Raw genomic sequence first — 19,335 nt, 5'->3', positions numbered from 1 at the left:
TGAAAACTGGCATACTCATGCAGTGATGGGTAAGAGCCACTCTTTTAATCCATGTTCTAACTGCCAAACCAGCAGTAAACAGCACCCCAGGGCTGGTTCAACAGTCTGTATATTAATATAAAGCAAAATGTTCCTTGCAAATTTCACATGGGGGGAAATGTATTCAATAACTGGTGGCTGCGCATGGCTGCAGCTGGGTTGGCTGCACTGGTGGTGGTCGCAGGTGTCGGGGGAGTCGAGGGAGTCAGTGGTCTGGTCTGAGGTCTGTCATGACAGAAAGAGCAGCCACCTGGACCCTGTGTGTGTGTGTGTGTGTGTGTGTGTGTGTGTGTGTGTGTGTGTGCGTGCTTGCATATGTCACCAACGGTAGACCCATCATGTCAGACACTGGAATGACACTGATCGCAGTGTGATGCGCACACACACACACACACACACACACAGGATGGGACACATTCAGGCAGAAAGGTGATTGACAAGTCTCTTTGTTTGGCCGGCCAGCCTGTTTGCATTTCCCTTCCTAAAGAAGAACAGGGAAAAGAAAGCTTCATTGTAATCAGATACATATAAATTAAAATCATGTTCCCTTAAAATAAAGTTAGTTTATGCACACACAAGTTATTTTCCTCAATTGCACTTGTGAAAATCTTAGAAAAGACGGATTTCCTGAGATTCTCAAATATAGCATATTTTGCCTGTAATGGGTCCTGGTGCACCTCTGCTGTTTTATTTAAATTTGGGCTAAGACTCAAAAGTTGCTTACAGCGTATACCCACATTATTTCACGAAGGTTTCTATTAAAAGTCAACAACAGCCTGTGTCAGCTTTGTTTCCATAAGCTTTCTGAGATCAGCAAAATAAAAATGTCAGAGTTAAACAAAAGAGCTTAGTTGGTAGATTTGTCCTCAAGATAAAGTAACTCTTGTTGGCTGCCTCTATTACCTGAAACCTGTTACGGTTTTTATGCGGTGCAGACAAGAAGGCATGAAATGAGATAGAACTCCTGGCATAGGATCATTTACAGACATAGTATTAAAGAACACAGATGACAATACAGCTTCCGGCAAGAATGTGTGTCAGCAGCTGGAACAAAGGGACACCTGTTAAGATCATTAACTGTGTTTAAAATTACCTCGACAGAACTCGTATATTACGTCAGAGCATGAGTAAACTTAATAAGCTCAGTGATTTGACACACAAATATTGTTTGAAAGCAACTGAGGTAATAGCTTCATAAAAAAAAATCTGTGGTCGACTTTGGCCCATTTGGCCCTTCTGGCCTGTCACAAAGACACAGCACATTTACAGTTTAAATGTACTGTACAGTAAAATAATATCACATCAGTTTCAAACAGTGTATTTAGTTCAACCCAGTTACATACACACATTACTGACACCCCTCATATTCTCTACCACATTCGCTCCAATGATTTGTTCTTTTTATGCAGGTTCCTTGATTTGTTGATAATGCTGTAGCTGTAAGTTTCATGAGACGCTTCTAAAAACAGGAAGTGTGGAAAAAACAGAGGCAGACAACCAGCAACACTATCTGAACGTTCTAAAATCTTTTTTTAAAATTTGGTAATACATGTTTATCTTTTCTTTTCTTCCCAGTTTTGGGGAAAAAAACTATAATTGTGTATGTCTCTTTTTAGCCAGTGTTACACTTTCTCATTATGCTTTCGCAACACATTTTCACCTCGACCTCGTCACATATCGACGTTTGGTCATGGACTTTCCATGTCGAGATATGACATGCAGGGTACCCTGGGCGTGTTGGTTGTCGACATTCTGGGATGCCGTGTCAATTTCAGCCTGTTACATGCATTGCCTTTTTTCAAAATACATACATAAATACACATGGTTACATTTTGCCTACACATGCACGTTGGGTTTCGGCGACAAAAGCATGTGGTTGGGTTTAGAAAAAAAGAACACAGGGGAAATGAAGACTGGCCTCCTTAGGTGAACGTCGGTGGTTGTTGGACCTATCCACCACCATTCCTGCCCGCCCTATTAGAACTTTTGCTGCCTTGACTTTCATTGCTGTCCAGCTGTGTTTCCCCCTGACGCCGCAGGGCACCATTGACCAATAACAGCGACCAGCCACGTATCATGCCATGATAAAATGGCTTTTTTCGTCGGTATCTAACACCAGAAGTCACTACTCAAGCGCTGGTTTTCAACAACTTTGTAGTAGCATATAACAACGTGTCAGCTACCATAGTTTGCTCTTGTTTTGAATCTGTAGTATGACTAATCTGAGTAAATAAACAACTAAATTTGACACCCAATCTTTCTGCAAAATAAATCAGATTTAAAAGCAATTAAAATAAATCAAGTGAAATCATATAAACTAGTTTGGCTTACAGTAACATAGGTATGTTTCTAATCAAATTCACATTAAAAATAACCACCACCATTGTTGTACAAATTTTAATTTACTACATTTTAATGACGTAAAAATGAAATGATCCCTTACTCAAACCATTGAAATCACAGGGATGACCACAGAGGAGCAGGTGCAAATGCCAGTGTTACAAGACATTTGATTGTTTTCACCCATATCCTGGACCGTGTAATGGGCAGACATACATGCTGAGTCCAAGAACACAACCAGTGAACAAGAGGCCAACACCAAGATTTACAAGACACATTGGGTTCACATTTTTGGGGCTTGGGAGTCTACATACGGTATTTCAGTGTTTCAGTCCCTGGCCAGTTGCTAAGGGAACACCTGCAGATAGCTAGTTAACTAAGTGCAGCGAAGATGCTCCCGTTGTGGTGATTAATTATGGATGAGCCGAGAGAACTTTGACATGTTAAACCACTTAGAGAGGCTAGAGAGGAAGAGCAGCGAGAGAGAGACAGGAGTGAGAGGAAGATGAAGAAAGAGAGGGTTGGGTTGACTCATCTCAGACATATTATCGTGGTATTGTTAAAAACTAGACGGTCTACTTTCATTGGATTTCATTGCCATTGCTGCACACCCTGCTTGGGATAATACATGAGGGATAATGGATGTGCTATCGTTGAAGGTGCTGATGCTGTAGGATTTGCATAATGCATTTAGATGTCCACCTTCGTAATGTGTTTAATGCAGTGCGAGAGAAATCTACTCTATCTGCCTCGTGATGTCTGAGTGACTATGAATTTGCCTTGGAGAGCTGTGTGACAGAGATGAAAATAAGTTAAATCAAATAAATGATGATTCCTACACTGTTCTCTGTTTTCCTTTTTAACACATTAGATTACATCCTGTAAAATAGTGTACTGGCAAATTGTAAACTGACGCTTGCCACACTTGTCACACAATAATTTGTTTACTAAAGCTCAGTAAAGTTTGTTTCTTAGTGCATATGTAATTGGCCCCTTAAAGGTGCCCTCTGGTGTTTTCTTGTGAACAAACAAAAGTTTTGTTTACCTTCATTGTTACCCAACAGGACACATCATGTCTATCCTTGAGGTTTAACAAACAAGCCGAGAGCATTTCTTCATCATAAAACATTTGCAAAGTTGATTTATAAAGTATTTTTAGGTGCATTGCAGAGCACACCGCCACCTGTAGATCAGTGAAATAGTGTGACGCCATTTGCAGGACTGTGTATCACACAACTTAAGCAAAATGGGTTTGCTCCAACAACTCTTTAGTACTCTGGCCAACGAAAGCAAACGTGCTACAACTGCCCAAAACATTTCCATTTGGAGAAACCTGCTGCTTCAAACACATATGAAAATCCCAAACTAATACAATGAAAACATGACATAAAAAAAAAAAAAAAACATGCTGTGAATGAAAAAACAAGACAGAAAAACCATGCTGCAAAAAGCCAAAACAAATACATACACACAGCAAACATGCTGCAAATACAGAAACGATGCAAGGTCAAAAACACACAAACAAATAAAAAAAAATGCAAAAGGAAATGTCATATATCTCTTGAACACAAGGAAGTCCTCCAGGCCTCTAGGGAGAGCGCTGAGTGACTTGCGGCGTCAGACGTCAATGAAAAAGTCGACATGATACACGGCCGGTTGCCGTTATATTTTAAAAGCACTCAGTGGCGTCAGGGGGAAACACGGTGGGACAAAAATGAAAGTTAAGGCACAAAAGTCCGAGTGGAAGAATAGGGTAGGCGGAAGGGGTAGTGAGTGGGTCCAACAAGCGCTGCCTTTCAGTGTTCGTGTCCCATACGATTATAACTAAACCAAACCCTGTTCTTTTTTCTGAAACCCAAACATATGCTTTTGTTGCCCAATCTAAATATTTGTTTTGATGCCTAAATCCAACCAGTGCATGTGATGGCTAAATGTAACCATTTATTTTGAAAGAGACTGTACGTAAACAGGAAATTTCCTGTGAAAACGGGAAGTGTATTTTGAAAGATGACAATGCATGTAACATGCAGAAGTTGACATGGCCTCCCAGAACGTCAACAACCAATGCACCCAGGGCACCTTGCACTTCGTATCTGGATGTAAAATGCCCATGACCAAATGACGATATGTGACGAGGTTGGAATATGAATGTGTTGCATTCTTTTATAAGATTGTAAGGATGAAGGCCAAATGGAAAAAAGAATCTGTGCCTTTACTCCACCTTTGCTTGTTGTATTTGTATTTCATTGTTGTATTTGCTTTGGATTTTTGTATGTGTTTTTGGATTGGCATTGTTCCTGAAGCTACAGCACATTGCTCCTTATGGAAGTGATTTGGGCCATTGTAGTGCATTCGCCCTTAATGGTGGCCATACTATCATGCTACTAGATGCCAAAAACTCCACAGAGTACCTTCCATTGTACAGCATACAACAGGACATATAAGTTTGTGTAAGCTCTACTTAAATATATTTTGATTGCCAGATTGGTCCCACATTATAACTACATTACTTTCCCCAGTATTTTATTAGAACTTTAAAAACATAGAGTGCATTATAATTGCAGTTATAGAGGACTTCTGTTCCTTGTGCCCTGGCAGCAATAATGATGTAGGCTATGTTGCTTTGATAAGTTCCTCCTTAACACAGAGAGTCGGCACAGTGGTAAGAAATGAGCCACAGACTGACCGAGCTAACCTGATAAACTGCACATTAAAGGAAGTAATTTTAAAAGCCACTTCAGCTGGTAAAGACAAAGAATGTTGACTAGTTTGCACCGTCCACCAAATAAAAGTATTTATTACTGCCTTGAAACATCCAAGACATCTTCGGCAACAACAAAAGAAGTCACCATTTTTATACAGAGTGCCTGAAGCAGCCCAGCCTACTATCCAACTCATGCAAAAACCATTAGGGCTTTAAGGCCAAAAGAGAAGAGAAGAAAAAAATCATTGTGCTGTTGAAGAGAAGAAATAAGAAATACATTGAGAAGATCGTTGGAGATCAATATTCCATTTGGACTCACAGACTAGACTAGACAACAAATAGGCTAATGTTTTGCTGGATAAGCATTGCGTGTGTGGGTGTGTGTTTGTGTTTGTGTGTGTGTGCATGCGTAAGAATGCTTGGACATTATTTCTATGACTGCAGAAAGAGAGACATGGTAGCTATTGGAAAGCCTGGGAGCTGCTCGGGGCTTCATGTCACAGAGTGAGTCGGCCTGTGCATCTGTCTTCAACTATTGAGGTCATCTTGGGTTTCTACGTTGTTGACTCCGAAAACAGTGCATGAGACAGTGGACCATAAGACATCAGAGCACCAGAGCATTGTCCTCACACAAGCTGAAATACAATAGAAAAGGACAGAGCAGAAATGAGAGATGAGACAGTTTAAAACTGACAGAATGAGAGAGGAGGAGACACAAAGACAGACAAAACAGGCCATTTTAAAAAAGTCAATAAACTGAGTTCTTCTTTCACCTGATGCTACCCCACATTGGGGAGTTTGAACACGGCAGAGGTCAACATCAGCATTATCACTGAACCACACTTGATTGAGGCAAGTTGGCTGTCTCAGTGCACACTCAGCCCCCAGTATACCATCCAAAAACTCAAAGCACGATTCAGAGTGATTAAGGCACTCCAACCTAAATCTGTGAAAACAAGTGGGCACTCAGAGCCACACATTTAGCTCCGGTAAGGAGAACTTACACTGAGAGTGGAAATATAGTCATGATCGGTGAACAACTAATTATGAGCGCTATTTTATATGCAGCAAGGCATCCCTAAGCTACTGAAGTGCAACTCAACCCGGGTGGGTGTAAATGTGAAAAAGGGGCATTGGGGTTCCTCCATGGGTGCAGATCCTGGGGACATGTCCCCCAAATTCTGAAAAACACAAATTGTCCCCCCCAATTCTAAATAGCTTAAATAATTGAAATTGAACAAATGTATACAGTAGTCCTATATACTGGGAGAAAGGGAAGATGATGAGGAGAAATGGGAATCCGTGAGAGGCGAGAGATGAAAACGTGAGTGGACATAACATGCCTGAGACCCTGAAACTAGAAGTAGCATTAACTAACAGTGAAGCAGTGAAAAGGAAGGTGATGGCTGGTTCCATGTACTACTGGCTGTTTAAGAAAAATAAACAGTAAAGGTACGCATATGATTCTCTTTGTAGTGCTTTTTGAATGACTTGGTGATGGTGATGAGCCTCTATGAAATCGTGAAATATGCTGGCAATCTCAAGTGCTCTGTGGGCATGATTTGCACGCGTGCAATTTAAAAAAAAAAAATCACAATTGATGGTGTCCTCCCCAAACTTGTCATCAGATCTGCACCCATGGGTTCCTCCACTGGAATTTTTTTTAGCATCAAACACTTATCGTAGAAGATCCAGTTAAAAATTTTCATTCTTACTTACAGAGAATTACACGGTCAGGTTCCCTCTTATGTAGCTGAACTACTTGATCTGTATTCTTCAGCTCGCACTCTTGAATCAGTTACACTAAATTTGCTGTCTGTCCCTCACACTCGCCTTAAGACACAGGTGATCTAGGTGATCTAGTATTTGCGGCCGTAGCACCTAATTTTTGAAAGCTCTGCCTGCCCCCTTACTCTCTGCTGACTCTGTAGTTTCTTCTAAAAGCCAGCTAAAGACTCACCTGTTTAGGCAGGTGTTTGGGTGACTTGTATGCACCAGAGTTGTACTTTTTCAAATTTTGTGTATTGTTATTGTGTAGTGTGAATTCATCTTTTTTCTTGTGTGTGTGCAAATAGTGATGCTAGTTGTGTACTTTTCACTCTGTGGCTCACGTAGTCACTTTGTCTCCATGACTTCTTTCTTGTTGTATATTGCCCTTGTGAAGCACTTTGTGACCTATGTCTGCAAAAAGGGCTATATAAATAAATTTTACTTACTTTACTTATTTACTTAAATTCCTGCATTATGGTGAATTTTTGTAATGCAACAATGTATTTCTTTTCTTTTTTTGTGCCCAATGCAGGCCTACGTCAGCCTCACTAGGGGCTGGACCAAGGTAAGCCCGAGCCAGCCCTAACTAAAAGCTTTATCAAAAAGGAAAGTCTTAAATCTACTTTTAAATGTGGAGACAGTGTCTGCCTCCCGGACTGAAACAGGAAGATGTTTCCACAGAAGAGGAGCCTGATAGTTGAAGACTCTGGCCCCTGTATTACTTTTCACAAGTACCATACCATACTGACCAGAATTAGACAAATTGTTTATTAAGTTTGTTACTAAAAAGCTGTGAGTATTACTATAAACTATTTTACATTAGAGTCACTAACTCTGTTGTATTGTGGCGAAGGCTATTATGTGTAAGTGATATTTGCTATGAAATACTCACTGGGTACAAAAGAGAAACGGATGAGACAAGATAAAGTTTTTTATCGTAAAAAAAAAAAAAAGGAATAAACATCGTTGTCAGCAGGGTATTTTCCCATGTAGAGTTAGACTACGTTGCTCAAGAGATGACTACTAAATCACTATACAGCTTCAAATCCAGACTGGGTTGTGTTCTAAGGTAGGGTGTGTGTTAAGTGCCTCCAACAGCTAACTCCACCACCATTTTCAATAAAGTTCATTTTCAAAGCAGCCTAATAAAGAATGTTTTTTTTTTTCAGCATAAAACACAAAAATACTGTCAGCATTTAACATACCCATCAGTGTCATGAAAGATTTAGTTTTGGTGCTTCAGTGACACAGTTCATCTCTGTTGTGTAGCGTGTCTCACTTTAAACTCAGCTGACTAAATTGTGGGGAAAAGGAGGTGTTTTACTCTCCTGCCTTCACCTCTCTCCCTCCCTCTGTATTTCTCACACACATAAACGCTACTTCTCTCAGACACACACACACACACACACACACAAACACACACACAGGCGCACTCAGGCACTCCCCTCCTTGTGGCTCATTAATCAAAGACAGATTATCAGGAAAGTGACACCTTCATGATTACAACGTTTCGGGGGGAACTTTTTAATATGAGTTTAGTTGGAAAGGAGATGCAAATTAGCAGGCTTACTTCAAAGTGCAACACAGTTATTATTCAGATTACAATAGTTTAAGGTTGATGCCATAAGGCAAAAACTGAAACTTTTATATATAACCTAACTAAATGATATAAAACCTCAAGAATGTTACAGACAAAAAGGTCTGTATGGTTGAATTTAAGGCCAGGTTGTGGTACAATCATAATTGCCCCATTAGTTAGTCTAATTCAAGTGAAGCAGTTGATTTATGCCACTCATCAATGTGATGGATGCTGCTACACTAGATCACTGTTATCTGTCTTAATCTGTTCAATAAAATCACCCATTCATGTAGATAACTAATGACAGATAATAACTGGCTGATTATCATGTTTTATATCAAAACTAAAAATGAAAATAAAAAAAGAAATTTAGGTCATAAGCACAGCCTCTTTGGCCTCAACTGGAATGGCATCTCATTCCCCACTTGCTCCACTTTAAACAGCAGAGCATCCCTGCTTCTCCACATCTGTCCAAGAAAAAAAGACGAAGCTTCTCTTTTAATCTTTAAACGCTAAACAAGCATGAACTCCTGCCGTCGCCTTCATTTTCCGTCTAAAAGCATATACTAGTGGGCCTAAATATTTCATCATAGGCGCCCGATAACACTGGGTAACGCAGTGGATAATGAAAAGGTACACACCGAGGGGAGGGGGGAGGGCATGTGGGCAGTATAGTTTAGTGGATGTGTCTATCAGATTTTTTTCCACTGTCTCCATCCTGATTGTACACATGCACGAGGGTGGAGGTCCATGCAGAGGGCCATGAGGAGCAGAGGCTGAGTGGGTTTGATTGCAGGATATCTCTGTGAAGGAATACCGTTTAAGTGTGTGGGTTGGTGTGTCAGGTGCGCTCCCACCATCCCCAAATTCGACGTGTCAACACTTTCTCCCTCGTCCACTGGGTGTGATGTTGAAGATAAATTGGGTCCCGCCCTGCCTTAATGCACTGCGTGTCACATTAACCCCAATGAATTCAAAAGAGAAAAAGTCTAAATTAATAAGACAAAGTGGAGCTCTCTCTCTCTCTGTGATATGTGTGTGTGTGTGTGACGGAGACAGAGAGGTGTGAGTGAGTGTATGGTTGAGCGCTTCAGACGGGTTGTTAATGTTAAGGTGGCATTAGAGTTAATGCAAATTAAAAAGCGCTGGCTGATCCCTTTTGACCCCCCCTGTTCACAGCGTTAATGCGGCCATTTGCTTGGAGGTACTAACCCCCTATAATTCAATTTGTCAAAATGAATGAGAGAACAGACATCTTATACAGCCCGCCCGCCCTCCTACACACACACACACACACACACACACACACACACACACACACCAAAATAAAACAGGTTTAAAAAAAAAAAAAAAAAAAGGAAAGACAAAAGTTACCAAACCGAATCCTCTCCGTCTTTTATAGCTGTTTATTACTTCTTTCATCTGTAAATGAAAGCGAGCAATTATTGCAAGGAGCCGGTATCATATTATTATGTTGGCCCCGGTCCCCTAGATAGTCATCAATCACTCTCAATCGACCTGTCACCGGCAGGCAGAGATCCAGCTGGAGAGGAGAGAAGGAGGAGGAGGAGGAGGAGGAGGGGGATGAGGGGGAGGAGGATTGGGGGGTGGGGGGGAGAGTACATCATCATTAATTTGAGGAGTGACCCCCGGGGCTATCCACATGTCTCAACCCGGGATTCTCCAAGCAAGGCGGCGCGCACCGGCACCGGCGCTGTGGCGAGGAAGTTTGGGGTGGTTTTTGGTTAAGTGAAGATTTTACCTGACCAAAACACACGTGAAGGAGAGAGGGAGGGAGAGATCCATGCTTAGATAGATAGATAGATAGATAGATAGATAGATAGATAGATAGATAGATAGATAGATGCACCAATACATGTGCGTAAAGTTCATTTAAACTACATCTTAAGCACTTTTTAGGGAGGCATTGGGGTTAATTACAATACTCTATAGGGACTCCTTGCTCCAGGTGGAATTGGAGCCTAATATGAAACCAAAACATGAGGTTTTTCATATATAAAAAAATGCTAAATATTAATATTTTAAATGCATGTATCTATTTGTTCTAAGGGTGGCTGCGTTTTGCCCCTCTTCCCTGTATAAAAATCTTCTTTACTAATTAATTTAAAATCAATTAGTTCCCCATGTGATTAGCATCAGTGCGGAGGAATGATAAGAATGTGCTTAATTAGGCCTAATGCATTTAAACTGATACATAGGTTTGCATATTCACGACACTGATTGGCTTAATTGATTGATTGGGACTGCGAATTAATCTCCAGGACATGTCAAGTGCTCCCTCCCCTAGTCTTCCTCTCAATCTTGTTGGATTGTTTTTTTTTTTCTTCTCTCTTTTTTTTCTTTTCCTGTTTTTGTCGTCATCCCGAGAAAGAGAAAATGCATATTAAAGTTACAGTCTGGTCATTTTTAGAGTGGGAAACTTCTGACGTCAGAGTCACCGCCGTTTAAAACAACCTGCCTCTGCTGCTGACGTCTTTTATACTACTTTTTTATAAGGCAAAAATATGTATCTGACAACAAAGTTTTTATTCTAGGCAAATAAAGCCTGCATCAACGTAATTAATTCTATTTCTGATATACTTTTAAAAAAGAAGAGGGAGAGCTTGAAGATCTTTTTTATTTTATTTTATTTTTTTATTTTTTTTTTTCCCCACGTTGAAAGGCGTTTGAGTGGGGGGCATTTTCCCACAAATTAAACATGCTACTCTGCTTCGCCCTATAAGCATCCTAGGAGCCTGTGCTTACCAATCAATTGGTACAGTCAAACAGAGCTGCAGCCTGCGTAAGAGTGGAGACCTTCAGTCTCGCTTTATTTCTGGATATTGGGGGACCTCTCTACCATGTCATATCCACAATTTGGATATCCCTACTCGTCTGCTCCACAAGTAAGTTCACTTAACTACCTTCGCTCTGTCAATCAGATGTTTTGGTTTATGATATCGCAGCGATTGATTATCTCATCGATTTAAGCGTGATCCTTTACGCATTTTTGGCCAAGAATCAGGGGAAGCTGTCACAGAACCTTCCGCGTATCGGAAAGGTATTGCGTTACAGCCAGTGATACCTGTGTTCCTGCAGCGATAGAAAAAAAAGGTAAGAAGAGGGGGAACCAGAAACCAGTTTAGACCCCCCGACCTCCTATTCACTGATTTCTGCAAGATAATAGCCGCTCTGTAATGTCAACCATATGTTTATCTGCGCTGGAACACACATGCCAACTTGTTCTGCACACGCTGTGTGTGTTTTGCGCCATAACCCAGCTGCTGTTTTGTTTTGGCTTTGAGCCACAAAAAATCATTTGGGCATTACTTTGGGTATTACGAGGCGTTGTTGGGAAAACATGTGTCTGTTTGTTACGCGTGTGTTTCGCTTGGATCAAAGCTAACAGACGGCTCGTTTTTGGACACGTTTTACGCGCAGATTACCACAATAATATTACGCGTCATTCATCGTCAAATATCAGTTTATGTGCAAGTCATGTGATGTTGTATTTTAGTTTTTATAGAGTGACATTCTTGAGGGGAAAAGTGCGAATGAAAGCTATTTCCGAAGAAGCAAAATATTTTTTTTGTGAAAAACTCTTGTTTAATATTGCGGTCAGAGAAGTAAAACAGAACTGGAAACAGATATAATTGCGTTCATTTCACAGAGACGATTTTTATTTCATATTTTAAAAGATAAAAGTTATAAACTAACTTTGAGAATAAAGTCCTCAAGATTAACATTATAACTGTTTTCAGTGCAGAATCACACCAATAACTTTTCTTAAAGATAAATTCTCTCTCGGTTTCCACCCAGTTCCTGATGACAACCAACTCTCTGACCACTTGCTGCGAGTCCACCGGCAGATCCATAGCCGACTCCGGAGTAGCGGCGTCCGGGCAGACACCAGTCTACTGTCCCGTGTACGAGAGCCGGCTGCTGGCCACGGCGAGGCATGAACTCAGCTCAGCCGCCGCGCTGGGCGTGTACGGGAGTCCCTACACCGGCAGTCAAGGCTATGGGAATTACGTTACATACGGCACGGACGCCTCGGCTTTCTACTCGCTGGTAAGCTCCTTCATCTGATCCCTCATGGCATTGATTAATGGAGCTGCAAGGTGCTTAGACTTGAGCCAGGCGCGCCTTTCCTATTTTGTTTTCCTCTACACCACAAAATACCTGCCCTTTTTCCTGTGCCTGATTTATCCTCATATCATCATGCAAGACAACTTTTCTTTCAGTAATTGAAAAATGCTTCTCAGCAAGAAGAGATAGGCTCTCTTTCTTGTGTCAGAGCTTTCATTGAGACTGTCAATTTATGAAACAAGTCAAGAGAAAAGCTGGTATTTTTAACAAGCAGGCTGACTTTGAAGATTCAGTATTTTGTTTAAAAAATATATCAACATTTTTTAAAGAAAATAATTGTCATACGTTTTCAGAACGGACTCCATGGGCCTGTAATGTCCAGGAATGTTGTTTGTTCTAGTTGGTTTCTTGTTGAAATATATAAAGTATTGACATTTTTTGTATAATTGTGATAAGAAGAATATTCAGACTACTTTCATGCTCATCTAACTAATGATTTGTCATATAACAATAGTCCTTATTTAGCTGGAAACCCTCCTGGAACCCTCTCACATGTTTATTTGTCAGATCAAGCCACTGCTTCCTATTGTTTTCCTGAAAGTTTAATTTTAAAAACTTATTTTGAAAGTCATGCTTTAAAGATTTTTGCTTCCCACGGACAATTTATCACTGTGGTATAGTTCGTCTAGTTTGTCCATGTTTCATTTTGCAGCAGGATATATTTAAAAATCAGGATTTACTGCACAATCAGCTGTTACCCTCTTCAACAGCCCCAAAAAATTACATAACCAAGCAACTTTTGAATACAGCTAATAGAAATGTGTGTGTTTTTCAGCATGAGATGAGTCATTTAATGCACTAAAACTGATTTCCTCTTTGCATCACTCTTTAAAACTCCTGTCTTTGTGTGTGATTGCAGGGCACATTCGACACTAAAGATGCCACAGCTTCTGCGCATGCGGGAATAACCCAGGCAACAGCCTACTATCCTTATGATCCTACCTTGGGACAGTATCAGTATGACAGGTATGTTGTTTCCTTTGTTGATTTTTAAGCTTGATTATCAACGCAAACATCAGACCTATGAGTGGAATGAATGTATGTACTCTAAAACAGTGTGGTACAGGATAAAAAAGTGATGTGTCCTGTTAAAATGACATAAAAACTTGAGTTTGAGGTTTGCACGCTGACTGGTCTAAGCAGCCTTAATGTGATCAAAATTTAGGCAAACTCTCAGAGTTCTGTGCACCAGTGCAGGGTGAGTTTTCCCAGCTCCAAATCAATCATCCCTGAGAGGTCAAGGCCATTCTCATCACGTCTAGCAACACTGGGTCATCACCTTCATCTCATGACACATTTCTTTCCTGATGGGGTGACGAGCTTCTGAAGACTCGTGCCCCTTTCAGAAAAGACATGAGGCCTCTTCAGTGTTGTGAAGAGCACGCCTGCCACATTGAAAGGTCTTCCCAATAATGACATGACATCCAAATTAAGCCTGTGATATGAGGAAAATGTAGCATGTGAATGATAACTACGCCTGTGAAGAAAAGCAAACACCAACAGACATGCAGAGAACACTTTATTCTATAGTGTGATGTGTTAGTTGATTGGCAAAGTGTCATATTGATTAGCTTATGGCAAAATGAGAGCCGTCTTCTTTTATCAGTCGCTCTAAATTCACTCTGAAGTGCAAAAGGTGTCAGCGGGAATGTTTATACGAGCACATCCAGCAAAAGGCCTAAAAGTCTGAGGCACAACAGAATTAGTGGCACTCAGAGAAAACAAGCAGGCCTACAGCAGTACCACTCTGTCTGCACCCCGCCTTTCACCTGAGGGCTCATCATTACACTCAATAAAGCAATTTTACAGTCTATTTTATCTGTGTGGGAAACAACGCAGGGTATGGAAAGGTGCAGCACTCCTCTCCTCTTGATTCCCTTAGCAGTGCTTGACCTGCGCTAAGCTATACGGAGCAATAAAGGCCTCATAAAAGCCTCCCCTGAGAGGACTTTTACAGCTCACTGCTGACTGAAAATCAACACTGTGCATTTTAAATGGAGGTCTATGGGTGATATTTGTGGGTAGAGAGGGAGTTGTATGAGGCGCTATGAATGGTTTTAATACGTAATGCATTGATAATGGAAAATATGTGTGTGAATATAGTCTGATTTTTTTTATTTGGTAGAATAATTTGCATATTTTGATACTGATTTACTTAAGGCGTCAGTGTAGGTGCTGCAAAGGGATGGTGGGGGGATTTCAGGGGATTTATGTGCACTATATACTGCACATGCTCCTCCAGTGCTTATGTACAATTATATAAAACAATGTACCAGCAAAAGGAAAGACAATACATACTGTATGGTGTCTTTAAAGGGAGGGTGGTTTACTCCTTGCCCCTCTTTCTAAATTATGTCCCTTATGTGACATGTGTTTATGATGTCTATTTTAAATTATCAGACCTTTACACAATTAAAGGGGCAGATAGGTTTATGAGTGCGACTGCACAGCTTATAAAGCATGCTGCGCGTAATTTCAAGATTCCTAGAAGCAGATGGCTCAGTCATGGTTTTCCAGAAAAGAAACTGCCAGGGCAACACATTAGACATTGTAATGCAACAAGCATCACATATTCTATTTACCCTCTAATTATCATTGTGGCTGTGTTCTTCCTCTCATTAACAGATATGGTTCCATGGATGGGGGAACCAGGCGGAAGAACGCCACGCGCGAGACGACCAGCACGCTGAAGGCCTGGCTGCAGGAGCACAGGAAGAACCCGTACCCGACCAAGGGGGAGAAGATCATGTTGGCCATCATCACCAAGATGACCCTGACGCAGGTGTCCACCTGGTTCGCCAACGCCAGGAGGAGGCTCAAGAAGGAGAACAAGATGACATGGCCGCCCCGAAACAAGGGCTCAGAGGAGAAGAGATATGACGAGGATGAGGATGGGTCTCAGGAGGAGCAGATAAAAAGCGAGAACAATGAGGATGGTTAGTGTCACGGTGTCTTGTTCCTCTGCAGAAATAAAAAGAAACTATCAAACTTTAGGATATTACAGGTCACGTATGTTTTAAACGCATGTGAAAAAACAGTGTATTCATGGCATCTTCTCTTAAAAATGCATTGTTTTATGATTAGTACCACAAGAAGGAAAACATTCCCAACATTCTCTAGTTTTATTGTTGACTGTAGCTTGAAATGAAAGTATGTGTAAGTAGCCAGTTTTAGCACCTGATTCTTATCTTACCTCTCAGTTTGAGGGATCAATATGAGCAAAATATTTACCAGAGAACAACTACAATAACCATGATCACACTGTATAAAGTCCGCTGTTACCATACACCCTCTATTTTCTTTTTCATCCAGCACGCTATAAATGAGATGATGTTAAACTGACATTTTTTTTTTTCAGTCATTCAAAAATGTCAATACGATTTAGATGGCATTTACTGCAATAACTGTAATCCATCTAATTTTATTTTCAATTTTAACTAGAACAGTATGCGTGTAATACTGACAGTAACAAACAAAGGACAGTGAGGCCTTGCAGTTTGTATAGTCAAACATTTTATTCTGTGATAATGCACTGTGCTGAAACTATTGTGCTGAAACTTATTTGTGTTTTTAAACATGTATCAAATCAGCAGTTTTGTGTGCAGGCATGCTAATCATTTTGATCACCATAACAAACTTAATGCTATGGGATACCATTAGATAGGCCTCACGCAGTTTCACAGGGACATGGTGGAGGGTCAGATTACTTAAACTAAGTTTAGATGTCAACTCTTTTTCAGTCCATTATGACTTGATATTTCTGATATGACTAGATTAATTCAGTTGTGGAATTAAAGTGCATTTAATAGCTCAAACAATGTACAGTATGTAGCCTAGATTAAAACTTGATTTGTGATGAATTTATTTATCACTCTCAGGCTGTAAGCAGTGATTCCTTATTTAAAGTCAAGCAGGTGTAATTTTACAGATGTGATATTTGATTCCAGAGTAATTGTTGAGGATGCCATTAACAGATCTGATGCCATATCTCATGACACCACATCTCTCACTGACATGTCTGCCGTCTCCTCTCTGTTGTCTCCCTCCCAGAGACCAGAAGTCGGCCTGATAAGGACCTCCAGCTGAGCGACTTGGATGATTTCGACACGCTGGAGTCTGAGAGCTCCGAGTGTGAGCTGAAGCACCGGTACCACATGAACACACACATGACAACGACGGGCGACTGCCCCGCCGAGCACCTCATCAAGGACGCGTCTCTGAAAATCTCCATCCCAGTTTCTCTGGGAGGGGAGCAGGACTTGAGCAAAAGTTGCCTCAAAACGAACCCGGAGGATTTCCAGCCGGACAGCAGACAGCAGGCAAAGGCGTGTTATAACCAACAGCAGCAGCAACAGCAGCAGCAGCAGGCAGGGCACCAGATATTAGACGGCAAACCTCGGATCTGGTCTTTGGCCCAAACTGCGACGTCCCTGAACCAGACTGAGTACCCGTCCTGTATGCTGAGGTGCCAGCCGCCGCCCTCCTCCCTCACCCCATCCCCCGCTGCTACCTCACCCGTGACCGGCCTGGACAACAGGCAGGACTCGCCGGTCACGACCCTGAGAAACTGGGTGGACGGGGTTTTCCACGACCCCTTGTTCAGGCACAGCACTTTGAGCCAGGCTCTGACCAACACCACCGTCTCTTGGACCACGAACACCAAAGGCGCCATTCTGGAGGCGGAGAGGAGCGCGGCGGCCTTGCAGCAGCACCAAGACTCCTCCAAAGACAGTGCCATGAGTTTCCCAAAAACTATCAACAAACTTTTCTGCTCGTAACAAAACCAAAATGACCCTTTTATTTGCAGAAAGAAAAAGACTCTTTGTGACTGTCTGAGAGTCGGATGAAAAAGCCTATTTCGTCTCCATGATTCTGTTTGATTCGTTTTTTTAAAAGCAATGGTAGCTATATAATGTTACATTGGCGTTACACAAGTGAAATACCCGGATCGGTTTGGCTTATTTAATTTTTACGCACGCACAGAACTTATCGAAATGTATAACTAAAAAAAAGTTTACATCTTGGAGATAAAAAAAAATAGGCCTGAGGTTTACATAATTTTTATTTTTATTGTTTCTTTACTATGCGCATGCAAATGTAATTGAATATTATTTAGATTTCAGCAGCTGAGTATCACTATTAAAAGAAAAAAAAAGTCTCACAAATGCACAGCTCTCGTGAGAAGTGGATGAGAGCATCTCAACTTTGTTCACTGAAAATAAAAGCAGTCGGTTTCTGATGTCGGGTTGAGTCGCTGTCCATGGTGCTGAAACACAGGGGTCTGCTTTTTGTGCATGTTATTTTGTGGTGTAAAACTCCGTCCACTCCTTCTACAACTAAACACACATGGTGCCTGCTGCACGGCTGGCCTTTTAAACGCAATCTACTGTTAAATAAAGCATTTCAGTTCATTTTTTAACCCATTAAAACAGGCGCAAAAGAACATCTCACACCATGTGTTATTTTTCAGGAAAACAAAATCAACAACATCCACTCTCGTTTAGTGACAGCGAGGAAAATGAGGCAGCTCAACCCTCAAGACAGAACAATATCAGTATCTAAGATCTGCCTCATTAATTCCCTCTAAACAGGCTGTAATTGGGATGTTCGCAGTCATATTTCATGTCAGCCTATTGATTTCCCCTCTCTGCTTTCTGATAATATTATCGAAACATCTCAACACCGTCCATGATGCAGCTGTCAAAAGGGTAAGTTATTCGCCATACGTCCATTAACGGGTTCAAAAAACGGGAGGCCTCCCCCCCCCTACTCTTGCGAAATAATTTGAAGTGAAGAGTTTTCGTTTTGACACTAACCCCTCAATTTCCTGGAGACGGGGGCCCTGCAGAGAAAACAGCCTGGATGCTGATTCCTCCTCTGGAAAGTGAAAGGGCTTTACGAGGGAGGCACTCACGTCGTCTAAAAGTGAAAAGGGCAAAGGAACTCGAATTAGTTGTTGTAGATAAAAGGGCAAAAAGAAAGGAGTCAAGGGTACTTGACAGTAATGGCGAAAGTGGAGCTCTCGGGGGACTTTGTCTGTCCTGCGAGAGAGGGAAGGGGGGAAGAGGAGGGATGGAGGGGGGCGGCTTCAGTGATGAATTTTAATGGGAAACGCACAAACGACTCAGATCTGCCCCCCCTCATGGAAGAAAGTGCTATAGTGGACAAAAGGGATTTTCTATAAATCGGAGTCAGGGTGTATGTTTTTATTTGCTCTCTTACCTCGGAAAACCTTGCCTGCAGCTCCAAGCAAAGTTGACATGACCGCAAAATAAATTGGAGCACAGACATGAATGTTGTCAGGGAATGGATATCTGACAGGTGCATGCCGGGTTAATAGCGACTTTTTTTTATTCTCATTTTCCAGGCTTGTTTATTAGCCTACATGCAAAACGGTGTGTTTAATTTTTCACAGCCACTGATAGAAAAATTAGGCCAGAGTTAAAGGCCCCCACAGATAAAACAATACAGCCTGGACATTTAATTAATTTAGCATGAAGACAGATTTTATTAGACCTCCGAACCAAAGTGGCTTTGTATTAGAGAGAAAGAGACATGAGGTAAGACAGAGAAGAGAGAAAGAGGTGGAGAGGAGTAGAGGTAGAGGAGGGGGGGCAGAGAGCGAGGGAGAAGCCAACTATAACTAAATCATTCAGCCGTGGCAAATACGAACACACAGAGGGAGCGAGATGGTAAATTAACAGGGGCTTTTTACATAGAGACCAAATAAAACTGTAATCAGCGACGCGTTACT

The 19,335-nt window shown here is 41.3% G+C and overlaps 1 protein-coding gene across 1 annotated transcript; it reads left to right on the top strand.

Annotated features, from left to right (window-relative positions):
• Nucleotides 1–11,120: 11,120 nt before the first annotated feature.
• irx4a (iroquois homeobox 4a) lies at nt 11,121–17,731 on the top strand. The gene is made up of 5 exons (XM_049583864.1): nt 11,121–11,338; nt 12,252–12,503; nt 13,441–13,547; nt 15,207–15,517; nt 16,632–17,731. The coding sequence occupies exons 1-5, from the start codon at nt 11,294–11,296 to the stop codon at nt 17,357–17,359; spliced, it is 1,443 nt and encodes a 480-aa protein (XP_049439821.1). The 5' UTR covers nt 11,121–11,293; the 3' UTR covers nt 17,360–17,731.
• Nucleotides 17,732–19,335: the final 1,604 nt, after the last annotated feature.

This window comes from Epinephelus fuscoguttatus, linkage group LG8 (genome assembly GCF_011397635.1).
Source record: "Epinephelus fuscoguttatus linkage group LG8, E.fuscoguttatus.final_Chr_v1".
NCBI classification, from domain to species: domain Eukaryota; kingdom Metazoa; phylum Chordata; class Actinopteri; order Perciformes; family Serranidae; genus Epinephelus; species Epinephelus fuscoguttatus.
The sequence above is the reverse complement of the archived record's forward strand: the minus strand, read 5'-3'. Positions and strand labels throughout refer to the sequence as shown.